Source organism: Pezoporus occidentalis, unplaced genomic scaffold, assembly GCF_034315485.1.
Source record: "Pezoporus occidentalis ecotype Australia unplaced genomic scaffold, CSIRO_AGI_Poc_V1 ctg468, whole genome shotgun sequence".
Taxonomy (NCBI): domain Eukaryota; kingdom Metazoa; phylum Chordata; class Aves; order Psittaciformes; family Psittacidae; genus Pezoporus; species Pezoporus occidentalis.
In genome coordinates, this window is record NW_026915800.1 from 44,007 (window position 1) to 71,760 (window position 27,754).

Below are 27,754 nucleotides of genomic sequence, written 5' to 3' on the forward strand. Positions count from 1 at the left end.
GGGGGTTCAGTCCCTGTTTTAGGGCATAAAGCCCTTATTTTGGGGCACAAACCCCTTATTTTAGGGCACAAACTCCCTCTTTTAGGGCATTAAATCCCTTTTTTAGGGGCTCAAACCCTTTTAAGCTAAAACCTGAGGGTTTTGAGGTTTTCTTTCCCGTTTGGGCTTCATTTTGGGTTTAAAACACCTCTTTTGGATAGTTTGGGGGGGTTCAAGCCTTGGGGGGGGGGGGTGTTAATCAAACAACAGCCACAACCAAGCTTATTTAAGGGGGTTAACGGTAGAACCCCCCCCATTTTGGGGATAAACCCCCACTTTTGACCTAACCCCCTTCATTTTGGGTCCAAATCCCCTACTTTGGGGTTCTTTCCTCTTACCTTAGGGGGGGTTGTGGGGGTCGCTCTCAAACGGGGCTTCTCCTCCTTCAGAGCACCAAAACCAAGACGAGGCCTCGGCCCCCCAAGTGAGGCCTGGACCCCTCCCCCCCACCCCACCCCACCCCCACCCCACCCCCCCCACCCCCCCCACCCCTAACCCCTCCCCCCACCTCACCCCACACCCACCCAGGCCCCCGTTGCTAAGGAAAATGGCGGCGTCGCTAAGGCCGAGCCCCCTGCGGTTGCCATGGAGACGGCAAGGGCCAAGGGGAGGCGCTTCCGGGTTCCGCCCCCCGCAAGCCACGCCCCTCGCGGCGCCTCGCAGCCAATCGGAGCGCGTTGCTAGGCAGATTACGGAGCCGACTTGGGAGGAGAGCAGCGCGCACCCCCCCCCTTCAATTTTCCTTATTTTTATGCCTTTTTTTTCCCTAAATTTCCCCAATTTTGACGTTTTTCTGCCTTAATTCCCCTCTGATCTCACGGGTTGAATCGCTTTTTTAACGGGGGTTTCGTGGATTTCGGTTAAATTCGCCAAAATTCGCCGTTTTCGAGTCTTTGGGGGAATTTAATCCAATTTTGGGGCATTAAATTCGGCTTCGAGACTTTATTTCATTGATTTGGGGGCATTTAATCCGATTTGGGGGCATTTAATTCGATATTAAAGCTTTATTTCATTGATTTGGGGGAATTTAATCCAATTTTGGGGCATTAAATTCGGCTTCGAGACTTTATTTCATTGATTTGGGGGCATTTAATCCGATTTGGGGGCATTTAATTCGATATTAAAGCTTTATTTCATTGATTTGGGGGAATTTAATCCCATTTGGGGCATTAAATTCAGCCTCGAGACTTTATTTCATTGATTTGGGGGCATTTAATGCGATATTAAAGCTTTATTTTATTGATTTGGGGGAATTTAATCCAATTTTGGGGCATTAAATTCTATTTTGAGCCTTTATTCCATTGATTTGGGGGCATTTAATCCGATTTGGGGGCATTTAATTCGATATTAAAGCTTTATTTCATTGATTTGGGGGAATTTAATCCAATTTTGGGGCATTAAATTCAATTTAGAGCCTTTAATTACTTGATTTTGGGCATGAAATTTCATTTTGAGCCTTTATTTGATTGATTTGGGAGGATTTAATCCAATTTTGGGGCATTACATTCAATTTTGAGCCTTTATTTCATTGATTTGGGGGGGAATTTAATCCAATTTGGGGGCATTAAATTCAATTTTGAGCCTTTATTTCATTGATTTGGGTGAATTTAAAACAATTTTGGGGCCTTTATTCCCTTTAATTCCCATTTTATTCCCCTTTTTCCATTGATTTCCTTTTATTCCTTGTTTTTTTCCCCTTTATTTTCTCTGTTATTCCATCGAAGTCCATTTATTCCCTTTATTAGCATCGAGAAAGCGGGATTGATTGCTTTAATAATAGGAAAAATAAAGGAAATGATAATTTAATAGTGATTTCTTAGGGATTTAATAATACGTCGGTCGTAATCAGGTTAATTAAAGCTATTAATGCTATTAATGCTAAATTCCATAAGACATAATGAGATCTGTAATGAAATACACGCTGTAAGAAGATCGACCAGTAACAATAACACCATCAAGCGATATTAGTAATAATAAATCACTTTTCTGCCCAAAATACTCATAAACTCTCAAGTATTGTCCCTAATTATGGTAATGAAGGAGCCGTCTTGCTGCTAATCACACTAATTATTAATTGCTTAATATGATGTTATTGTTCCACAGTATTGCATATAATTATTAATATCGTACAATAATAATATAATACATTTATTAATTGATTGTGTAATCTTACATCATGAATAATTATTAATGTCTAATCTATTTTATATAAAGAATATATTATTTATATATTAATAATGTTAATTAGAGTTATAATAATTATAGCCAATATAAAATAATACAAAATAAAAATAAGAGAAAATATAAATAATAGAAAATAATAATTATAAAGTGCAATAAATTATCTTTTTACAAAAATATAATTGCTTTAGTATCATTAATATCATTAATATTACTGTTATTAAGAGCTCATAAAGTGGTGCAAACCCCTGCAGAGGTGATAATAATGAGAATCAAAAGCGATTATTAGCGATAATAGTGATTAATGATGGAGCTAATGCAATGGGGCGATGATAAAATAGGAGCATTTGTGCTAATAACAGGAATTAATCAAGGAATAGATGGGGCTGATAATTAGAAGGAGGGCAAATAGAGTGGGAGGTTTTGATGATAATAATTAACAATGATTAATATAATAATAATAGAAATAATAATAACAAAAATAAAGCTAAATTATGATAAAATTACAAGCTAATAAACGCCTAATGCACCTATAAAATAGCGAATAAACCCCAATAGCGCAGCGATTTTTGCTCTAATAATAGCGATAAAGGGCAATTCCTCCTAATAAAAGGCTCCAAATTAATTCCCGTTAACAAAACCAGAATGCTCTCTAACGCTAATAAGCCTTCTAATAATTAATAGAAACCTAATGATTTATAATAGAAACGAATCATTTCTAATAGAAACCGATTAATTTCTCATATTCTAATATAAACCCGATTATTTCTAATAATATTATTATGATTTCATTATTTTAGGGCTATTAATGATAATAATTACTATAAATAGGAGGACAAAGTAATGGTAATTATTTAATACTGTTGCCAATAACAATAATAATGCTAATAAATGATATTAATAACACAAATGCTAATGTTAATACTAGAAATAGAAGGATTTGTGCTAATAAGAGTAACAAAAGAGACTAATGGAGCTAATAATGGTTCCTCTGAGACTCAAATAATGGGTTAATAAGTTGGAATAACCGGTTAATTAGTTAATAGGGAATAAAGGAGCGAGGTCATAGAAGGACGGGATAATAGGTCTAAAACCAGCGAATTGGTGAATATTAGCAATAAAAATAGCGATTCCCATCAAATTCCCAGTCAACTGTAGAGAATAATAGCAAATAATTTAATCATAAATAATTAATCAAATAAGAACCGATTAATAATTAGCAAAGCCCGTCACTTTAATGCAATTGTTAGCACTAATCGACCGCAATTAATAGCGCTAATGGCCATCACCGAGGAGCGACGGTCCCGTCCCGCGCCCTGTGTCTGGGCCGGCCCCGTTTTGGGGCCAAACCCGCCCGCTTTGGGGTTTTCCCGCGCAGCTGCTGCTGCCGAAAATAGCCACGAAGAGCCCCGAAACCCCAAAACGGGCCCTTTTTAACCCAAAAATAGGCCCCGGCGGTCGCTTTCGGCCCCTTGGCTGCAGCAGCTGCTCTCGCACCTGCATTTCGGGGGAAGGGTGAACGTTAGCCCCTCAATTAGGGCTAATAATTAAGCCGTAACCACCATAGTCATCATAACCACCGTCGCCACCATAACCATAACCAGCACCAGCACCATACACACTGTAACCACCATAACCAACATATCCAGCACTATAACCAGCACCGTACCCACCATAACCACCACAAGCACCACCACCACCACCATAACCAGCACCAGGAGCACCACCACCACCACCACCAGTATAACCACTCTTCACGCAGTAGTAAGTGGCCGTGTCCTGCGCCGTGAGGCCGCTCATCTGCAGCGTGACCGTGTCCTGGGAGCTGTCCCTGCTGATGGTGGCTCGGCCCTTCACCGATGGCGCGTACCAGGTGCTACCACCATTGCTGTTGATGCTTGCGACGAACTCGAGCCCCTGCCCCGGTGCTTGGCGCATCCATCCCATGCCGTAGCTGCCGAAGGTGAAGCCCGAGGTCTTGCAGAGGAGCCTCATGGAGCCCCCGGGGCTTTGGAGGCCGCCTCCGGTCTCCTCCAGCGTCACGGCCGCCCGCAGACCTGGGCATGGACAAGAAGGAGCCATTGAGGCCATGGGGGGCTCAGCGCCGGCACCACGGACCTCCCACCCCCCCCAGTGCCACCATGGGTCCGGGTCCTACCTGGGGGTGAGGGTGGCTTCGTGGCTATGGGGAAGGGTCCATAGGGAACCAATGGGGGGGGTTGGGGGAAAACCTGTGGAGGTTTGGGTCAATGGATGAAGATTTGGGTCAATGGATGAAGGTTTGGGTCAATGGATGAAGATTTGGGTCAATGGATGAAGATTCAGGTCAATGGATCAAGATTTGGGTCAATGGATGAAGATTTGGTTCAATGGATCAAGATTTGGGTCAATGGATCAAGATTTGGGTCAATAGATCAAGATTTGGGTCATTGGATCTATATTTGGGTCAATGGATGAAGATTTGGGTCAATGGATGAAGATTTGGGACAATGGATGAAGATTTGGTCAAAGAATGAAGATTTGGGTCAATGAATGAAGATTTGGCCTTAACCTTCGGCAGCTACGGCATGGGATGGATGCGCCAAGCCCCGGGTCAGGGGCTCCAGTTCGTCGCAAGGATTAGCAGCAATGGTGGTTACACCGATTACGCGCCGTCGGTGAAGGGCCGAGCCACCATCACCAGGGACAACTCCCAGGGCACGGTCACGCTGCAGATGAGCGGCCTCACGGCGCAGGACACGGCCACTTACTACTGCGTGAAGAGTGCTGGTGCTGGTGGTGGTGCTCCAGGTGCTTATGGAGGGTATGGTGCTGGTTATGGTGGGCATGGTGGTTCTGGTAGGTATTGTGCTGGTGGCTCTGGTGCTGTTGATGGTTATGGTGGTTATGATGACTATGGTGGTTATGGCGCTCGTTATGCTGGTGATGGTGGGTATGGTGCTGGTCATGGCTATACCACCGTACCCCCCATACCCACCATCAGCATCACCATAACCACCACCACCACCAGTATAACCACTCTTCACGCAGTAGTAAGTGGCCGTGTCCTGCGCCGTGAGGCCGCTCATCTGCAGCGTGACCGTGCCCTGGGAGTTGTCCCTGGTGATGGTGGCTCGGCCCTTCACCGACGGCGCGTAATCAGTGCCACCACCACCCTTGCTAATGCTTGCGACCCATTGGAGCCCCTGCCATGGGGCTTGGCGCACCCATCCCATGGCGTAGTCTCCGAAGGCGAAGCCCAAATCTGGATCCATTGAGTCAAATCTTCATCCATTGACCCAAATCTTCATCCATTGTCCCAAATCTTCATCCATTGACCGAAATCTTCATCCATTGTCCCAAATCTTCATCCGTTGACCCAAATCTTCATCCATTGTCCCAGATCTTCATCCATTGACCCAAATCTTCATCCATTGTCCCAAATCTTCATCCATTGACCCAAATCTTCATCCATTGACCCAAATCTTCATCCATTGTCCCAAATCTTCATCCATTGACCCAAATCTTCATCCATTGTCCCAAATCTTCATCCATTGACTCGAATCTTCATCCATTGACCCAAATCTTCATCCGTTGATCCGAATCTTGATCCACTGACCCAAATCTTCATCCATTGACCCAAATCTTCATCCATTGAACCAAATCTCTATCCATTGACCCAAACCTCCACAGGTTTTCCCCCAACCCCCCCCATTGGTTCCCTATGGACCCTTCCCCATAGCCACGAATCCAACCTCACCCCCAGGTAGGACCCGGACCCATTGCCGGGGGGGTGGGAGGTCCGTGGTGCCGGCGCTGAGCCCCCCATGGCCTCAATGGCTCCTTCTTGTCCATGCCCAGGTCTGCGGGCGGCCGTGACGCTGGAGGAGACCGGAGGCGGCCTCCAAAGCCCCGGGGGCTCCATGAGGCTCCTCTGCAAGGCCTCGGGCTTCACCTTCGGAGACTACGGCATGGGATGGATGCGCCAAGCACCGGGGCAGGGGCTCCAGTACGTCGCTGGCATTAGCAGTGGTGGTGGCACCACCAGATACGGGGCATCGGTGAAGGGCCGAGCCACCATCAGCAGGGACAACTCCCAGGGCACGGTCACGCTGCAGATGAGCGGCCTCACGGCGCAGGACACGGCCACTTACTACTGCGTGAAGGGTAATGATGGTTATGGTGATGGTGATGGTGGTTATGGTGCTTATGGTGATGGTGATGGTGGTTATGGTGCTTATGGTGATGGTGATGGTGGTTATGGTGCTTATGGTGATGGTGGTGGTGGTGATGGTGGTTATGGTTATGGTGGTGGTGGTTAATCAGTGCTAAGACTGCAGTGATTGCAGGTAATCGATCAATTCACTCTCATTAATGAGCCCTCTGCAGTGATTGCAATTAAGGGTCCCTATTAATTAATTCATTAAGTTAGGGAGCCTCGGTCTCTATATTAAGGCTTGTTGTGACCCAAGGCACCTGCCGTGAAGCCCCATGGGACCTCCCTGTTAGTTCATGAATCAAGGGAGCAGCTGCCACGAAGCCCCATGGGGCTCCCCCGTTAATTAATTAATTAATTCATTAACTAGCCCCTATAAAAGGCACTGCAATGATAAATTGGTGCGATTCAAATATAATGTGTAAAAGGATAGCAAAGAAATGAAAGTGCTATCAAATAATTGGGAAGTTAAACAATGAGCTTAAATAGATTAATGTATATAATTAATTAAATAGATTATTATACATGATTAATGAGAATAAATAGATTAGTATATAATGAATGAGTGTAAATTCATTAAGTTTCTGTTAAACAACTCATCATGTGTAATTCTTCAGCATTAAACATTGCTAATAATAATTAAACGTTGCTAATAATAGTAATTCTTATTCCTCAGTAGTGATTAATTGCTAGGAATTAATTGAAAATGGTATTAAAAATAGGTTAAGGTGATTAAAAGCAATATAGGATTAAATGAAATGTGTAAAATGGCTGAGGCAAACATAGGGGTATAAAATACAAATATCGAATCAATCAGTATCAAACCACCTAATTAATTAATTAATTAGAAGCTTATTAAGACACATTTCCTAAAACCCCGTGAAATTCCCATTAAACCATTAAATCACAGTTAATTGATAGCAATTAATCTGCAATTATTTCCACATTGATAGCACAATTAAGTTATTAACTAAGCTGCCATTAATTGCACGTCCATATCACAATTAATTAATTAATCTGCAATTAATTCCACGTGGATCTACATATTAATTAATTAATCTCCTGTTAATTCCTTGTTCCTATCTGAATCAATTTATTAATCTGCCATTAATTCCGTGTTGTTATCACAGTCAATTAATCAATCTTCAATTAATTCCATGTTGTGATCACAGTCAATTAATAAATCTGCAATTAATTCCATGTCAGCATCACAATTAATTAATTAATCTGCTATTAATTCCAACCTCGAGATCACAATTAATTAATCAATCTGCCATTAGTTCCAGATTCCTATCACAATTAAGTAATTAAATTGCAATTGATTCCATGTCGAGATCACAATTAATTACTTTATCAATCTGCCATTAGTTCCACGTTGCTATCCCAATTAATTATTTAAATTGCAATTAACTCCATGTCAGTATCACAATTAATCAGTTAACACATCTGCCATTAATTCCATATCATGTTCCCAATGAATTGATTAATTAATCTGCCATTAACTCCATTTCTGCTTCCCAACCAATTAATTGATTGCGATCAGAAGTAATTGATTAATCAATCTGCCATTAACTCCATGTCTGCTTCCCAACCAATTAATTGATTGCGATCAGAAGTAATTGATTAATCAATCTGCCATTAACTCCATGTCTACTTCCCAACCAATTAATTGATTGCGATCAGAAGTAATTGATTAATCAATCTGCCATTAACTCCATGTCTACTTCCCAACCAATTAATTGATTGCGATCCCAATTAATTGATTAATTAATCCACCATTAATTCCGCATCGCTATTAACCGATTAACCAACCCCCCCCCGCCATCAACTGATCCCTCCCCTTGCCCCATAGCCCCGCCCCCTTTCTTAACCCCCCCTTCCCCCTATGCAAACCCCATCGTGCCCCACTGCCTTCATAACCCGTCCGCCCCATGGCCCCACCACCGCCATCGCCACCGGCACCGCCATGGCCTTCCCCGTCCTCATCCTCCTCCTCGCGGCCTCTGTCCCAGGTAGGACCTGGACCCATTGCCAGGGGGGTGGGGGGTCCGTGGTGATGGCGCTGAGCCCCCCATGGCCTCAATGGCTCCTTCTTGTCCATGCCCAGGTCTGCGGGCGGCCGTGATGCTGGAGGAGACCGGAGGCGGCCTCCAAAGCCCCGGGGGCTCCATGAGGCTCCTCTGCAAGGCCTCGGGCTTCACCTTCGGCACCTACGGCATGGGATGGATGCGCCAAGCAATGGGGCAGGGGCTCCAATGGGTCGCTGGCATCAACAGCAATGGTGGTGGCGCCGGATACGCGCTGTCGGTGAAGGGCCGAGCCACCATCACCATGGACAGCTCCCAGGGCACGGTCACGCTGCAGATGAGCGGCCTCACGGCGCAGGACACGGCCACTTACTACTGCGTGAAGGGTGCCCACGGTGGTGCCGGCGGCATGCGGGGCCCGGGCATGAATGGGGCCCATAGGGTGCTATAGGGTGGTGGTGGGCGCCGGAGCGCGGTGCCTGTGGTTGGGAGGGTGGAGGGTGACGGGGTGGGCGGTGAAAGGGACTGAGGGGGGGACCCATTGGATGGAGAGCAAGACCCGTTGAATGGAGAGCAAGACCCATTGGATGGAGAGCAAGACCCATTGGATGGAGGTGGGACCCATTGGATGGAGAACAAGACCCATTGGATGGAGAGCAAGACCCATTGGATAGAGAGCAAGACCCATTGGATGGAGAGCAAGACCCATTGGATGGAGATGGGGACTGATTAGATGGAGAACAAGACCCACTGAATGGAGGTGGGGACCCATTGGATGGAGATCAAGACCCATTGGATGGAGAGCAAGACCCATTGGATGGAGATGGGGTCTCATTGGAGATCAAGACCCATTGGATAGAGACCAAGATCCATTGGATGGAGATGGGGACCCATTGGATGAAGATGGGGACTCATTGTTTGGAGATCAAGACCCATTGGATAGAGACCAAGATCCATTGGATGGAGATGGGACCCACTGGATGGAGATGGGACCGATTGGATGGAGATGGGACCGATTGGATGGAGATTGGGACCCATTGGATAGAGACCAAGACCCATTGGATGGAGAGCAACACCCATTGGATGGAGAGCAACACCCATTGGATGGAGGTGAGGACCCATTGGATGGAGATGGGGACCTCTTGTATGGAGACCCAGACCCTGAGGACCACCAAAACCCCCATTAGATGGCCCACGTTGACCAATTTTGCCCACTTTTGACCCAAACCAGGCCCAATTTTGCCCTGGTTTGCCCATTCCCACCCAAACCTGGATCTGGTTGCACCTTTTGGGCCACTTTTGACCCAAACCTGGGCCTATTTTGCCCCTTTTTGGCCACATTCCCCCAAATCTCACCCCACTTTTCCCTTCCCACCACTACAATCCACAGTTTCAGAGATATTTTCCCATTTATGCCCAATTTCTCCCCAAATATTGCCATTTCTTGGCCGGTTAGGAACATTTTCCCATGCTTTATACCCATTTCCCCCCCTTTTATCCCCATTTTCCCACCTTTTCTCCCCATTTCCCCACATTTTATCCCCATTTCCCCACCTTTTACCCCCATTTTCCCACCTTTTATCCCCATTTCCCACCTTTTATCCCCATTTCCCACCTTTTATCCCCATTTCCCCACCTTTTATCCCCATTTTCCCACTTTCTATACCCATCTTCCCACCTTTATCCCCATTTTCCCACCTTTATCCCCATTTCCCACCTTTTATCCCCATTTTCCCACTTTCTATCCCCATTTTCCCACCTTTATCCCCATTTCCCCACATTTTATCCCCATTTCCCCACCTTTTATCCCCCCCACCTTTTCTCCCCATTTCCCCATATTTTATCCCCATTTCCCCACCTTTTACCCCCATTTTCCCACCTTTTATCCCCATTTCCCCACCTGGAGGAACGGGAACCTTTGGACACGGAAAAGCTCCATCCGGACCAAAACGAGGGATTTTGGGGCTAAAAACCCCATTTTCCACCCATTTTGGGCAGCTTTGGGGGTGCTTGAGGAGGAGCGGGGTGGATGAGCTCAGCCCCATAGAGGGGGATATTGTCCCACCCTGTATCACTGTGGGTGCTGGTACTGGTTGGGGTGCTGCTGCTAATCACAGTGGTGCAGACAATGACAAGAAACTCGGGGCTCTTTGCCCCCAAATTTGGACCCTTTTTGCCCGTTTTTGCCTTTTTTTGCCCCAAATCGAGCACAATTTATGCCCTTCCTCGCTAATTCCGCACCAAATCCGTGCCTTTTTCACCCTTTACCCCTTTTTTTGCCACTTTGAACCCCCAAAATGCTGATGTTTCACTTCCACCCCCCTTTCACACCCCCAAAATCAACATTTTCTTGCTGTTTACGCCCGTTTCTGCCTTAATTTTAGGGTTATTTTCCACGTTTTGGCCAATTTTCCCTCCAATATCCTCTTAATTTTCCCTTTTTGCCCTTTTGCCCCTCAAATGTTGGCCTTTTTTCTCCATTTTATTTATGCCTCGTGATCAAAAATATGAAGTTTTGTCTTATTTTTATCAATTTTACCCCCAATTTTTTCCATTTTGGGGTTTATTTCCCCTTTTTACTCCCATTTTCGGGGGGAAAACACCAAAATCTTGGTCCTTTGGAGCCTGAGGTGGGAAAAATTCAAATTCACCATGAAATTTTCACAATTTGGACCAAATTCAACAATTTTAGCGTTCGGAACACCCGGAATTTCGTTGTTTTTGATTTTTTTTTAGTGAAAATTGGCCCAAATCGGTTAAAATTGAGGGTTTAGCCCCAAAATGAGCCAGAGGAGGGGTTTTTGTATGGGAGGGCATTGGCTTCTTCTCATTGTGGTCTTCCTGCTTGGATTGACTTCTGGGGCAGCGGCACCGCCGTCACCGTCTCCTCCGGTAAGTCCTCATCCCACCACCCCATTGTGACCAATTTTGCCCTTTTTCACCCCAAAATCCACCCGGGTGTGTGTGTGTGTCTTGAGGGCGACCCCATTTTGATGGCTGGGGCCATCAAATGGCAGGGTTTTTTTTGGGGGGGGGGGAATGTCCGTTTTTGGGTGAAAAAGTCCGTTTTTAGGTGTTTTTTGGAGGGAAAGGGTGATTTGAGGGGGCAAAAATGGGGCAAAAAGTCCGTTTTGAGGTTTTTTTTTCTGGGAAATAGTCATTTTGAGGTGATTTAGAGGGAGATTTGGGCTGAAAATGGCCATTTTTGGGGTGTTTTTAGAAGGAAAAATCGATCTGGAGGTGATTTAGTGGCAAATTTAGGGTAAAAAAATGTCAATTTTGGAGTGGTTTTTTGGTGAAAAATTGATTTGGAGGTGATTTAATGGTCAAAAATGGTCAAAAAAAGTCCATTTTTAAGGTCTTTTTCAGGAGAAAAACTGATTCAGAGGTGATTTAATGGTCAAAAACGGGCTAAAAAGTCCATTTTTAGGGTCTTTTTTTGGGGGGAAAACTCATCCAGAGGTGATTTAATGGCAGATTTGGGCCATAAAATGTTAATTTTAGGGTCTTTTTTTTTTTTTGTGGAAAAAAATAGAATTGAGGGCAATTTGTTGGCTAAAATGACCACCCCCCCACCCCCACCCCCCCCCCCCCCCCCCCGTTTTGGGGGGGGGGGAGGAATGAAATTTGAGGTCAAAAAGGCAGACTTTGGATGAAAAAGGAGAAATTCGTATTCTATATAGATTTTTGATCGGAAACGAGCCAATCTCTCAATTTTTGGGTCATTTTGGGGGTAAATTTGCTGTTAAAGTCCCACTTTCTCCTTTTTTTTTCATGGGTTTTTAGCCCAGATTTGCTTTAAAACGGGGGATTTGGGGCCGTTATTGTGAATTTCAGCCCTATTTTCCCCTCTTTTTACCCAAATCTCCCATTTTTGTCTGCTTATTAATGAATTCTCCATCGTTTTGTTGCCTTTCTGAATGGGTTCTAACACAGAATTGAGAGGTTTGGGGCAGCAAAGTGAGGTTTTAAGGGGAATTCCTCAAATAAGGCGATTTTCTCCCCCCAAAAAACCAATTCTTGCCCAAAATTGGGGCAAAATGAAGTTATTGAAACGGTTTTAGGGCAAATTTGGGGAGTTTGGGGCAGTTTGATGGATTTAATGTTAATGATAGGGTGATGTATAATATATATATATGATATAGAGAATATAATATATATTTAGATGCAGGCTAAATAGAGATTGAAATGCAATGACAAAAATGGGATCAAAATTTAGGTTAAAAAGGGGGGAAATTAGGCAAAAATCAGATTTAAATCTATACAAAATTGAGTAGATAAAGCTATAGAGGAAAATAGATTAAAAATAGGTAGAAAACAGGTAGAAAAATAGGTTAAAATTGATTAAACAGGTTAAAATCGATGAAACTAGAAAATTAGATGAAAATTGAGAAGAATGGGTGAAACAGGTTGAAAATTAGGTAGGAAATTGATAAAACAGATCAAAAATACAGGGCAAACAGGAAAATGCGTGAAATAGATTGAAAATTTGGTAAGAAAAAGGATAAAATTGGTAGAAAAATGGATATAAAGTGGATATCAAAACTAGATTAAAATTGATAGAAAATGGATATAAAAATTGATTGAAATAGGTTAAAATAGATAGGAAATCAGAAAATCAGGTTGAAATGGAGAAAAAGGCTTGAAAATGCTGAAATTTGGGTAAAATGAGGTGAAAATCAGAAATCTATCAAATATAGATCATTAAGTTAACATGTTTTAATGTCAGGGCTTGAAGTTCGAACTAAACTCCAAAATCGGGCTTTTTGCCCCCAAAACGATGATCAAATGAGACAAAACCACCTGGATTTTCGCAATTTTCTGGCCAAAAAAAAAAAAAAAAGGTGTAAAAATATAAAGAAATTTGATTTAAAGTTGGGTTTTGCCTGTAAAAGGGGGTTTAGACCTAAAATGGCCTCTCCGGGCCCCACAGGTGCAGAAATTTTGGGTTGTTTTTCACCCCAAATCGCCTGTTTTCGGTCTCGAAAATAACCAAAAACGAGAAGTGAGAATTGGGCAAATTCCTCTTTTTTGGGGGGTTTCGTTTGCATAAAAGCTTTTCAGTGGAAGCCAATGGAGCGAAACGGGTGAAAAACAGCAGCTGCGGGGTGCAAAACACCCCCTTTTTGGGGGGAAATCAGGCGGTTTTGGGTAAAAACCGCCCCTTTTAAGCAGACGCTATGAGCAAAACGTTTTGGGGTGGTTTGGGGTGAAAGAACGCCTCATTTAAGCAGACTTTAAGGGGGAAACAGTGTTTTGGGGTGAATTCAGGCGGTTTTGGGCCAATGTGTCATTTAAGATCTCTTCTGATATGATTTTACCCTGTATTATTAGGTGTTATTATCGTTAATAATGATAGACGGATGCATAGGTATAATAATTAGGCATTATTAGGCCTAATATCTGGTTTATTAGAGCTAATAGATGCCTTACTCCTTAATACAGGCTCTATTTTAAGTGGAAACCTCTATTTTATGTCAAAATTAATAAATAGATTATTAAATTAATAGACTATTAAATTAATAGACTATTGAATTAATACACAGGGTATTAAATTTATAAATGGATTATTAAATCGAATATTTCTCATAGATAGCTGAGAAAATGCCTTCTAATAATAGGTATTTTTAATATCTCACTATAAAATAGGATTTAATAGGTGATAGCTATTAAATATTGGATCATAATGCAATTATTATAGATATATTTAATAGATTCATACCTATCTATGATAATAATATCTCTTTATCTGCAATTTATTGTATTTAATAGGTACCTTGATACCTATTCTATATTAATAATTTACGTTAATTGGATTTATTAATATATTAAATATAATATTTTATGCGTATCACACTTTAAATATTATATTTAATAATTAAATATTTAATTAATATTATTAATTAAATATTATTTGATTTAATAATAGAATTTAATTACATTAAATAATATAATTTAATTAAATTAAATAATAACTTAATTTAATTAATAATATATTAAATATATATTTAATATATTAATAATTAATGGTTAATTATATCACATTAATTATTAATTATATTATATAGTCAATATTAACTATATATTATATATAATATATATGATTATACTGTATATTATATGTTATATATTATATATCATATATTATGTATTATATCGACCTAATAATCCAAATATTAATCGATATAAAATGGAATTGCTCCTAAATAGCACACAAAAAGATGAATATAATATCGATTAGTATTAATTAATGCTGTTTAGTAGCGATTGATATTAATTAATACAGATTAATGTCGATTAATATTAACTTAGATGAATATAATATTGATGAATCCTCACATCTATAATCGATATTATCGATTAATATCCAGTTTTGGGGTTGATATCTCCAATATCCAGCAATTAATAGAGTAATATTCCTAATTAATGGGTATTAATAGACAGATACCTATACAGATAGATATATTGATTAATAAGTATTAATATATAAGAATATAGGTTAATCTATTGATTCAGCTCTATTGATAGGGATAACATAGGCTTATCTATTGATTAATAGCTATTAATTCGGCTCCATTGATAGGGATAATGGAGGTTTATCTATTGATTAATAGCTATTAATTCGGCTCCATTGATAGGGATCATAGAGGTTTATCTATTGATTAATAGCTATTAATTCGGCTCTATTGATAGGGATAATAGAGGTTTATCTATTAATTAATAGCTATTAATTCGGCTCCATTGATAGGGATATATCGATTTATAGCTATTAATCTATTAATAGTGTTGTACCCATCCATTCATGTGTATAGATCAGGGTAGAGGGGCCCATACTGGTCCATACTGGTCCATACTGGTCCCATACTGGTCCCAGTACTGCAGGAGCAGCTATAGGGCAGCTGGGGTACCGGTGCTGCTCCATACTGGTCCCATACTGGTCCCAGTACTGCAGGAGCAGCTATAGGGCGGCTGGGGTACTGGTGCAGCTCCATACTGGTCCATACTGGTCCCATACTGGTCCCAGTACTGCAGGAGCAGCTATAGGGCAGCTGGGGGTCCCGGTACTGCTCCATACTGGTCCATACTGGTCCATACTGGTCCCAGTACTGCAGGAGCAGCTATAGGGCAGCTGGGGGTACCGGTGCTGCTCCATACTGGTCCCATACTGGTCCATACTGGTCCATACTGGTCCATACTGGTCCCAGTACTGCAGGAGCAGCTATAGGGCAGCTGGGGGTACCGGTGCTGCTCCATACTGGTCCATACTGGTCCCATACTGGTCCCAGTACTGTAGAAGCAGCTATAGGGCAGCTGGGGGTACCGGTGCTGCTCCATACTGGTCCATACTGGTCCCATACTGGTCCCAGTACTGCAGGAGCAGCTATAGGGCAGCTGGGGTACCGGTGCTGCTCCATACTGGTCCATACTGGTCCATACTGGTCCATACTGGTCCCAGTACTGTAGAAGCAGCTATAGGGCAGCTGGGGGTACCGGTACTGCTCCATACTGGTCCATACTGGTCCATACTGGTCCCAGTACTGCAGGAGCAGCTATAGGGCAGCTGGGGGTACCGGTACTGGTCCATACTGGTCCCATACTGGTCCCAGTACTGCAGGAGCAGCTATAGGGCAGCTGGGGGTACCGGTACTGGTCCATACTGGTCCCATACTGGTCCCAGTACTGCAGGAGCAGCTATAGGGCAGCTGGGGGTACCGGTGCAGCTCCATACTGGTCCCATACTGGTCCATACTGGTCCCATACTGGTGCCAGTACTGCAGGAGCAGCTATAGGGCAGCCGGGGGTACGGGTGCTGCTCCATACTGGTCCATACTGGTCCCATACTGGTCCATACTGGTCCCATACTGGTCCCAGTACTACAGGAGCAGCTATAGGGCAGCTGGGGGTACCGGTGCTGCTCCATACTGGTCCCATACTGGTCCATACTGGTCCATACTGGTCCCATACTGGTCCATACTGGTCCATACTGGTGCCAGTACTGCAGGAGCAGCTATAGGGCAGCTGGGGGCACCGGTGCTGCTCCATGCTGGTCCATACTGGTCCATACTGGTCCCAGTACTGCAGGAGCAGCTATAGGGCAGCTGGGGGTACCGGTGCTGCTCCATACTGGTCCATACTGGTCCATACTGGTCCCATACTGGTCCCATAGCTGCAGGAGCAGCTATAGGGCAGCTGCGGGTACCGGTGCTGCTCCATACTGGTCCATACTGGTCCATACTGGTGCCAGTACTGCAGGAGCAGCTATAGGGCAGCTGGGGGTACCGGTACTGGTCCATACTGGTCCATACTGGTCCCATACTGGTCCCAGTACTGCAGGAGCAGCTATAGGGCAGCTGGGGCTGCCGGCACTGATCCCTTCCCCAAAATCCCTGTTTTCTCCCCTAAAACCAGGATTTTTTCCCCCAAATCCCCATTTCCCTCCCCAAAATGATTTTTTTTAATCCAAAATCCCCATTTCCCCCCCAAAACCCCAATATTTTTGATCAAAATCCCCACTTTTTCCCCCAAACCCAATATATTTCCCCCAAATCTCCATTCCCCCCCCCAAAAAGGGTTCTTTTTGCCCAAAACCCCCATTTTTCCCCCCAAAAATAATATATTCCCCCCAAACCCCCATTTCTCCCCTAAAAATGTTTTTTCTTTGCCCAAAACCCCCATTTTTTCCCCAAAAACCACTTTTACCCCCAAACCCCCATTTCCCCCAAAATGATTTCTTTTGCCCAAAAACCCACATTTTTACCCCAACCCCAATACATTCCCCCCAAAACCCCCACTTCTCCCCAAAAAAAAGTCGATTTTTTGCCCAAAACCCTCCTTTCCCCCCCCCAAAAAAACCATTTCCCCCCCAAACCCCAATACATTCCCCCCAAAATCCCCATTTTCCTCAAAACCAATGTATTTTTTGGCCAAAACCCCCATTTCTCCCCCAAAAACAATGTATTTTTTTTGCCCAAAGCCCTCCTTTTTCCCCCCAAAACCCAATACATTCCCCCCAAAATCCCCATTTTCCCCAAAACTAATGTATTTTTTTCCCAAAACCCCCATTTTTTCCCCCAAACCCCAATACATTTCCCCAAAACCCCCCATTTCTCCCCCAAAACCAATGCATTTTTTTGCCCAAACCCCCCATTTCTCCCCCAAAACCAATGCATTTTTTTCCCCAAACCCCCCATTTCTCCCCCAAAACCAATGCATTTTTTTGCCCAAAACCCCCCATTTCTCCCCCAAAACCAATGCATTTTTTTGCCCAAACCCCCCATTTCTCCCCCCAAAACCAATGTATTTTTTTTGCCCAAAACCCCCATTTCTCCCCCAAAACCAATGTATTTTTTTGCCCAAAACCCCCATTTCTCCCCCAAACCAACATATTTTTTCCCCAAACCCCCCGTTTCTCCCCCCAAACAATGTATTTTTTTCCCCCCAAACCCCCATTTCTCCCCCAAAACCATGGATTTTTTTTTCCCAAAACCCCCCATTTCTCCCCCAAAACCAATGTATTTTTTTCCCCCAAACCCCCCAATTCTCCCCCCAAACCAACATATTTTTTTTTGCCCAAAACCCCCATTTCTCCCCCCAAACCGACGTATTTTTTTTGCCCAAACCCCCCATTTCTCCCCCAAAACCAATGCATCTTTTTGCCCAAACCCCCCATTTCTCCCCCAAAACCAATGCATTTTTTGCCAAAAACCCCCATTTCTCCCCCAAAACCAATGTATTTTTTTTCGCCAAAACCCCCATTTCTCCCCCAAAACCAATGTATTTTTTTCCCCAAACCCCCCATTTCTCCCCCAAAACCAATGCATTTTTTTTCCCCAAACCCCCCATTTCTCCCCCAAAACCAATGCATTTTTTTTCCCCAAACCCCCCATTTCTCCCCCCAAAACCAATGCATTTTTTTGCCCAAACCCCCCATTTCTCCCCCAAAACAATGCATTTTTTCCCCCAAACCCCCCATTTCTCCCCCCAAACCAACATATTTTTTTTGCCCAAAACCCCCATTTCTCCCCCCAAAACCAATGCATTTTTTTCCCCCAAACCCCCCATTTCTCCCCCAAAACCAATGTATTTTTTCCCCCAAACCCCCCATTTCTCCCCCAAAACCAATGCATTTTTTCCCCCAACCCCCCCATTTCTCCCCCAAAACCAATGCATTTTTTTTGCCCAAACCCCCCATTTCTCCCCCAAAACCAATGCATTTTTTTCCCCCAAACCCCCCATTTCTCCCCCAAAACCAATTCATTTTTTTCCCCCAAACCCCCCATTTCTCCCCCAAAACCAATGCATTTTTTTCCCCAAACCCCCCATTTCTCCCCCAAAACCAATGTATTTTTTTGCCCAAACCCCCCATTTCTCCCCCAAAACCAATGCATTTTTTGCCCCAAACCCCCATTTCTCCCCCAAAACCAATATATTTTTTTTGCCCAAAACCCCCATTTCTCCCCCAAAACCAATGCATTTTTTCCCCCAAACCCCCCATTTCTCCCCCAAAACCAATGTATTTTTTTCCCCCAAACCCCCCATTTCTCCCCCAAAACCAATGTATTTTTTCCCCCAAACCCCCCATTTCTCCCCCAAAACCAATGTATTTTTTTGCCCAAAACCCCCATTTCTCCCCCAAAACCAATGCATCTTTTTGCCCAAACCCCCCATTTCTCCCCCAAAACCAATGCATTTATTTCCCCAAAACCCCCATTTCTCCCCCAAAACCAATGTATTTTTTCCCCCAAACCCCCCATTTCTCCCCCAAAACCAATGTATTTTTTCCCCCAAACCCCCATTTCTCCCCCCAAAACCAATGCATTCTTTGCCCAAAACCCCCATTTTTCCCCCCAAAACCAATGCATTTTTTTCCCCCAAACCCCCCATTTCTCCCCCAAAACCAATGCATTTATTTCCCCAAAACCCCCATTTCTCCCCCCAAAAAATGTATTTTTTTTGCCCAAAACCCCCATTTTTCCCCCCAAATCCCCCGCACTCACCCTCTCCCCTCTCTCCCCACAGCTGCCCCCTCCCTCTTGCCCCTCTCCCCCTGCTCTTCCTCCTCCTCCTCCTCCTCCTCCCTGTTCTCCGTCGCCTGCGTGGCCGTGGGCTCCGTGCCCCCCGGCGCCGCCATCGCCTGGCGCGACCGCCACGACCGGACCCACAGCGCCACCGGGGCCTTCCGTGGGGCGCCCCACGGCGCCGGCGCCGCCTCCCTCCTGGTCATGGAGGGCGCCGAGGGCCGGGCCCTGCAGCCCTTCCAGTGCCGCCTGGGCAGCGCCAGCGCCAACGTCACCAACCCCGGTGGGTGCCCATGGGGGGCTATGGGGGTCAATGGGGGTCAATGGGGGGCTATGGGGGTCAATGGGGGTCAATGGGGGTCAATGGGGGGTCAATGGGGGTCAATGGGGGCTCTATGGGGGTCTATGGGGGTCAATGGGGGGTCAATGGGGGTCAATGGGGGCTCTATGGGGGGCTATGGGGGTCAATGGGGGGCTATGGGGGTCAATGGGGGTCAATGGGGGTCAATGGGATCAATAGGGGTCAATGGGGGTCGATGGGAGGCTATGGGGGGCTATGGGGGTCAATGGGATCAATAGGGGTCAATGGGGGTCAATGGGGGTCAATGGGGGGCTATGGGGGTCAATGGGAGGCTATGGGGGGGCTATGGGGGTCAATGGGGGTCAATGGGGTCAATGGGATCAAGAGGGGTCAATGGGGGTCGATGGAAGGCTATGGGGGTCAATGGGGGTCAATGGGATCAATGGGGGTCAATGGGATCAATAGGGGTCAATGTGGGGCTATTGGGGGCTATGGGAGTCAATGGGATCAATAGGGGTCAATGGGGTCTATGGGGGTCAATGGGGGTCAATGGGGGGCTATGGGGGGCTATGGGGGTCTGTTGGGGTCAATGGGATCAATAGGGGGCTATGGGGGGTCAATGGGATCAATAAGGGTCAATGGGGATCTATGGGGGGCTATGGGGGTCTGTAGGCATCAATGGGACCAGTAGGGGGCTATGGGGGGTTATGGGGATCAATGGGATCAATAAGAGTCAATGGGTGTCAGTGGGATCAATAGGGGTCTATGGGGGTCAATGGGAGGCCATAGGGGTCAATGGGGTGCCCATAGGGGTTAATGAGGTTCTATGGGGTCTATAGGGGGCTATGGGAGTCTATGGGAACTATGGGGGGCTGTGGGGGTCTATGGGGGTCAATGGGATCAATAGGGGTCAATGGGGATCAATGGGGGCAGTGGGGGTCTATGGGGGGGCTGTAGAGGACTATGGGATTCAATGGGGGTCTATGGGAGGTTATGGGGGGCTATGGGGGGCTATGGGGGTCTATGGGGGTTTATGGGGGCTATGGATGGCTATGGGCGTCTATGGGGACTATGGGGGGCTATGGGGGTCTATGGGGGGGCTATGTGGTCAATGGGGGTCTCTGGGGGCATTGGGGGGTTCTCCATCTGTGCTGCTTGATCCTTGTCCTTCATCCTGGTCCACCTCCATCCAGCTCCACCTCCTCCCCACAGGCTCCACCTCCCCGTCCGCCCCCCTTGTCCCCACCGTCACCCTGTACCCCCCATCCCGCGAGGACTTCCAGGGCCCCTACCGCAACGCCACCCTCCTGTGCCACGTCCAAGGCCCCCCCTCGCCCCCCATCCGCTGGCTCCGGAACGGCCTGGACCTCCTCGACGCCGCCATCACCGAGACCTTGGCCAACGGCGGCCGCGGCGTCACCAACAGCCTCCTGGTGGTCACCGAGGCCGAGTGGGCCTCCGGGGACGTCTTCACGTGCCAGGTGGGGGACGAGATGAGGAACATCAGCAAGGCTCTGGAGTGCGGATGTGAGTCTATGGGGCGGTCACTATGGGGCTGGGAAGAGCTTGAATGGGGCAGTGGCGGGGGGGGGGCGCCGTATAGACCATAGGAGATCCATAGTGTGTCCATTGGTGGCCATAGATTGGAGACCAAGATGTCCCCTTAAGTCTTCTATAGGTTGATGTCCATGGCCAACATGGGTTGACGTTCATGGCCAAAGTGGGTTGATGTCCATGGTCAACACGGGTTGACATCCATGGGCAACATAGGTTGACATCCATGGGCAACATAGGTTGATATCCATGACCAACATGGGTTGACATCCATGGCCAACATAGGTTGACATCCATGGGCAACATAGGTTGATATCCATGACCAACATGGGTTGACATCCATGGGCAACATAGGTTGACATCCATGGGCAACATAGGTTGACATCCATGACCAACATGGGGTGACATCCATGGGCAACATAGGTTGACATCCATGACCAACATGGGTCGACGTCCATGGCCAACAGATGTTGACGTTCATGGCCGACATGGTTCTATGTCCATGGCCAACATGGGTTGACATCCATGACCAACACGTGTTGATGTCCATGATCAACGCGTGTTGACGTCCATGACCAACGCGTGCTGACGTCTCCATCTCCCCCCGCCCATAGACGAGGCCCCCAGTGAGGACATCACCGTGAAGGTGACGCCGCCGCTCTTCATGGACATCTTCAAGGAGAAGGTGGCCAAGCTCTCGTGCCAGGTCCTCAACGTGCCCTCCATGGACGGCCTGGACGTGTCCTGGTGGAAGGAGGACGGCACCGAGCTCGACACCAAGAGGCTGCCCCACGTCCTGGAGGCCAACGGGCTCTTCAGCGCCATGGCCGTGGCCAACGTCCGCACCACCGAGTGGGACAGGGGGGACATCTTCACCTGCAGGGTCACCCACCCCGAGCTGCTCTTCCCTGCCCAGGCCACCCTGCAGAAGGCAGCCGGTGAGGGGGCATTGGGGTGACTGGGTTGGACTGGGTTGGACTGGTCTATAGTGGTCTAGACTGGGTTAGACTGGTCTATACTGGTGCTGGGAGTGGTTTGGAGGTGGTTTAGAGTGGTTTAAACCGGTCTATACTGGGTTAGACTGCTCTAGGCTGGTCTATAGTGGTGCTGGGAGTGGTTTATACTGGTTTGGGACTGGTTTAGAGTGGTTTAGGCTGGGCTAGACTGGTTTGGGTGGTTTATATGGGAAAGATGACCCAATCCCACCATTTCCTTTGGAAAATGGATGGAAATTGACCCAATCCCACCATTTCCTTTGGAAAATCGATGGAAAATGACCCAATCCCACCATTTCCTTTAGAAAATCGATGGAAATTGACCCAATCCCACCATTTCCTTTGGAAAATCGATGGAAAATGACCCAATCCCACCATTTCCTTTGGAAAGTTGATGAAAATGACCCAATCTCACCATTTCTTTTAGAAAATCGGTGGAAAATGACCCAATCCCACCATTTCTTTTAGAAAATTGGTGGAAAGTGACCCAAACCCACCATTTCCTTTGGAAAGTTGATGAAAATGACCCAATCCCACCATTTCTTTTAGAAAATCGGTGGAAAATGTCCCAATCCCACCATTTCCTTTGTAAAACCGATGGAAATTGACCCAACCCCAGCCTTTCCTTTGGGAAACCCCATGGGAACGGATCCAACCCCCCCTCTTCCCGTTGGAAACCCGAAGGGAACGGATCCCACGCCACCGTTTCCCCTCGGAGACCCGACCCGTTCCCTCTTCCTTCCGCAGCGAGCGACGCCAAGGCGCCGTCCGTCTTCGTGTTCCCACCTCCCTCCGAGCAGCTTTCCATGCGGGAATCGGCCACCATCACGTGCCTGGTGACGGGCTTCAACCCCCCGGACCTCTTCATCCAATGGCTCCGCAACGGGGATCCCGTTCCCGCTGCCGACTACGTGACGTTGCCGCCGACGCCGGAATCGCGCCCGCGTCCGCCCGCGTCCCGAGCCCATCCTGCCCCTTCCTACTTCACCTACAGCGCCCTGACGGTGCCGGGAGAGGATTGGTCCAGCGGGAACGTCTTCACGTGCGTGGTGGGCCACGAGCGCATCCCCATGCAGGTGATGCAGAGATCCGTGGATAAAGCCTCCGGTAAACCCGCCGCCGTCAACGTGTCGCTGGTCCTCTCGGACGCCATCGCATCCTGCTATTGAATCCCATAGGGAATTCCGCATCCTTTGTGGGGTGGAAAGGGAATGGGGGGTGGGGGGGGGGGCCGGGCCCCGGAATTGAGCAATAAAACGGTGTTTTTATGGAATGATGGAGAGCGAAGGGATGCGGAGGGATCGTGGTGGGGGGGGGGTTTTGGGGTGGGAAAAGGGGGTTTGGGGTGGGAAAAGGGGGGATTTGGGAGGAAAAGGGGGGATTTGGGAGGAAATGGGGGGATTTGGGGTGGAAAAGGGGAATTTGGGGTGGGAATGGGGTGGAAAAGGGGAATTTGGGGTGGGAAAAGGGGAATTTGGGGTGGGAAAAGGGGAATTTGGGGTGGGAAAAGGGGGTTTTGGGGTGGGAAAGGCAGGATTTGGGAGGAAAAGGGGGGATTTGGGGTGGAAAAGGGGAATTTGGGGTGGGAAAAGGGGGTTTTCAGGTGGAAAAGGGGGTTTGGGGTGGGAAAAGGGGGGATTTGGGGTGGGAATGGGGTGGTAAAGTGGAATTTGGGGTGTAAAAAGGGGGGTTTGGGAGGGGAGGGGGTGAGGTGGAAAAGGGGAATTTGGGGTGGGAAAAGGGGGTTTGGGAGGGGATGGGGTGGAAAAGGGGAATTTGGGAGGAAAAGAGGGGATTTGGGGTGGGAATGGGGCAAAAAAGGAGAATTCGGGGTGGAAAAAGGTTTTGGGGTGAGAAAGGGTTGGTAAAGGGAATTTTGGGGTGGAAAAGAGGGGGTTTGGGGTGGGAATGGGGAGGAAGAGGGGATTTTGGAAGGAAAAGGCAGGGCTTGGGGAGGAAAAGAGGGGATTTGGGGAGGAAAAGGAGGTTTTGGGGTGAAAATGAGAGGTTTGGGGTGGAAATGGCGTGGAAAACGGTTTTGGGGTTGAAAAAGGGCATTTGAGGTGGAAATGGGGGGTTTTGGGGTGGAAAAGGGGCGTTTGGGGGGGCTGGAAGTGCGGGTTTTGGGAGAGAAAAGGGTGTTCCAAGATTGGAAAAGGTGTTTTGAGGTGGAAAAGGGGATTTTAGGGGTTGAAACGGGGGATTTGGGATGGAAATGGGATGGAAAAGGATTTTCAGGGAGAAGTGGGGGGGGTTCGGGGGGAAAGGGTTGCTTTGGGTGGAAATTGGGGGTTTGGGGTTGTAAATGAGGGGTTTGGGATGGAAAAGGGGCTTTAGGGTGTGAAAAGGGGGGGTTACAGGTGGAAAATGGCTATAAAAGGCAATTTTGGGGTGGAAAAGTTGTTTTGGGGACTACAAAAGAGGTTTAGGGGTGGAAAAGGGGGTTTTAGGGGTGGAAAAGGGGTTTCTGGGGTGGAAAAGTCTGTTTTGAGGCTATAAAAGGGGGTTTAGGGGTGGAAAAGGGCTATAAAAATCGATTTATAGCTATAAAAGGAGGGTTTGGGTGGCAAAGGGGGTTTTAGGGTCAAAAGAGGGGTTTTAGGGGTATATTTTGGGCCATAAACCCCATATTTTGATATCCAAACCCATATTTTGGGCTCTAAACCCCATATTTCTGTGTATAACCCCCTTATTTCAGTGTCCAACCCCATATTTTGATGTATAACCCCTATATTTTATGCATAACTCCCTATTTTGGGCTATAAAACCCAGATTTTGGGCTGTAAACCCCATATTTAGGGCTATAAACCCCCTATTTTAGGATCCAAACCCATAGTTTGGACCCCAAACCCATATTTTGCTGCATAACCCCCATATTTTGGGATCCAAACCCCATATTTCGGGCTCCATCTCCTTTCTGCCCCCCTAAAACCCCATTTTTGATGCCATACGTACCCCACATCCCCGGAATTCACCCCAACCCCCCCTGTTTTGCCCCCCATAGAGCTCCCCAAGGGGGAGGAGGAGGAGGAGGAAGAGGAAGACCTCGAGAACCTTTGGGCCACGGCCTCGACCTTCATCGTCCTCTTCATCCTCAGCCTCTTCTACAGCGCTACCGTCACCTTGATCAAGGTGGGCCCAAACCCCCTCTTTTTCACCCCATTTTCCACCCCCCCATTGCTTCTCCCACTCAAAATACCCTTTTTTTCCAACTGGTCTCCCACAGATCCCCGATTCCCCAAATTTCAGCACAATAATCCCTGGTTTTCCCCAAATGTCACCCCAAAAGCCCACATTTCCCACAAATTTCATCAAAAAACCCCATTTTCCACAAATTTCCTAAAAAAACCCCATAAATGCATATTTTTACCCTGATTTCCTCCAAGTATCCCTGTTTTCCCACAGTTCTTGCCCCAGATCCCTGGTTTTGCCCTAATTCTTGCCAAATCCCTATTTTCCCCTTAATTGCCTCAAATCCCTATTTCTCCTATAATTATTGTCAAGAATTCCTGGTTTTCCCCAGTTCTTGCCCAAAATCCTTACTTTTATCCTAATTCTTGCTGAAATTCCTGATTTTCCGTAATTCTTGACAAAGATCCTTATTTTTACCCTAATTTCCTCAAAAGAGCCCTATTTCCCCCATATCCTTGCAAGGAATCCCTATTTTTCCCTTTATCCTTACAAAATATCCCAATTTCCCCCCCCCCAATCCTTGCTAAACCCTTCATTTCTCCTAAACCCCTATTTCCCTCCCCTTCCTTCCCAGAAAATCCCTATTTTCCCTCTGTGTATCCCTGAAATCCCTGGTTTCCACCCCAATTTTCCCTAAAATCCCTCTTATTTCCCCCAGATTTTCCCTAAAATCCCCATTAGTCCCAAATAACCAAAGAATTCCCATTTTTTTCCCCCTATCCCAGGTGAAATAACCCCATTCCGATGGAATTCCACCTCTCATCCCCTCCAGTGCTGGATATCGATGGAATTCTGTGGGATTCTTGTCCTTTTCCTCCCTGTTGTAAATAGTTTCCTCCTAATAAATAAAGTTTTCCACATTTTCCCTCTTTTCCATGGGTTTTCCAATGGGATTCCTGTTCCTAGGGTAGATTCAGGGCATTCCAATGGGATTCCTGCTCCTAAGAGTAGTTTTGGTGGCCCTATGGGGCTCTATGGGGTCACTTGGCTTCAGGTTGGGTTGTGTGGGTTGTGTTGGCCACCATTGGGTTGCGTTGGCCACCATTGGGTTGCATTGACCCCCATTGGGTTGCATTGACAACCACTGGGTTGCTTTGGCCACCATTGGGTTGCATTGACCCCCAGTGGGTTGCTTTGGCCACCATTGGGTTGCTTTGGCCAACATTGGGTTGCATTGGCCACCATTGGGTTGCGTTGGCCACCATCGTGTTGCATTGACCCCCGTTGGGTTGCGTTGACCCCCGTTGGGTTGTGTTGACCACTGTTGGGTTGTGTTGGCCACCACTGGCTTCTCCACCCCCTTTAAAGGCTCCTAACGGCCCTCCCATTGGTTTCCCCCATCTTGGTGCTGACTCAAAGGGGAACCTCAATGGGGCCCATCCAGGTGTTCACAGTGGTGGGAACAGCATCTCCTGACCCCCAAAATGACTCAAACCTGCCCAAAATGACCCGAAACTGAGAAGAAAGAGGAGAAATGAAACCTTGGCTGATGACAAACACCATCTGGAGGGGTTTTGGGGGGGCCAGAAACGTGGGGTTTGGGGTTTCTGCTGCACGTCCGCACCGTGGGGTGAAGGCTGGGAAATGGGCTTTTATGGGAGTCTGAGATGAGTTTTGGGGTGAAACGGTGAGAAAATGGGTAAATTTGGGTGGAAAATGGTGGTTTGGTGGGAGTTTTGGGGTGAAACAGCAAGAAAATGGGTAAATAGAGTTGGAAAATGGTGATTTTGGGGATTTTGGTGAGAGTTTTGGGGTGGAACATCAAGAAAATGGGTAAATTTGGGTGGAAAATGGTGATCCATTTTATTCCTTGAATCCCCCCCAAAGAACATGGCCAAGCGTGGGCAACCCAAGGATGGGGTCTTCCTCCTCTCACAGCACCTATGGGACACAAAATGGCTTCGTTAGTGATGAATCAGGCCTAATTAATCATTAATCAGCCTTATTTAAGATTAATTGGCTTTGTTAACGATTAATCAGCCTTAATGAAGGATCAATAGGCCTTAATTAATCATTAATCATGATTAGTTGGCCTTAGTGATTGATGAGCCTGAAGTAATCATTCATCATCCTTAATTCATGAAGCTTTAAGTAATGCTCAATCAGCCTTGGTTAATGATTAAATGGTCATTAATGAACCTTAATAATATGATTAATAAGCTTTAATTAATCATTAGTAAACCTTAATAAATAAATAGCCCTTAATTAGTCATCAGTAAGCCTTAATTAATGATTAGTAAGCCCTAAATAAT

General features: G+C 46.4%; 3 gene segments (V, D, J or C); 2 read left to right on the forward strand and 1 right to left on the reverse strand.

The window, feature by feature from the left end:
- Positions 1 to 3,750: 3,750 nt before the first annotated feature.
- On the reverse strand, positions 3,751 to 4,317 carry LOC134172706 (immunoglobulin heavy variable 3-64D-like). The segment is given in 1 exon segment: positions 3,751 to 4,317. A coding segment is annotated over 1 exon segment (561 nt).
- Positions 4,318 to 6,020: 1,703 nt separating this feature from the next.
- LOC134172707 (Ig mu chain C region-like) lies at positions 6,021 to 26,366 on the forward strand. The segment is given in 8 exon segments: positions 6,021 to 6,501; positions 8,523 to 8,864; positions 19,462 to 19,743; positions 20,974 to 21,288; positions 21,930 to 22,253; positions 23,058 to 23,417; positions 25,315 to 25,442; positions 26,228 to 26,366. Coding segments are annotated over 8 exon segments (2,235 nt in total).
- On the forward strand, positions 8,331 to 8,902 carry LOC134172712 (immunoglobulin heavy variable 3-23-like). The segment is given in 2 exon segments: positions 8,331 to 8,427; positions 8,523 to 8,902. Coding segments are annotated over 2 exon segments (417 nt in total).
- Positions 26,367 to 27,754: the final 1,388 nt, after the last annotated feature.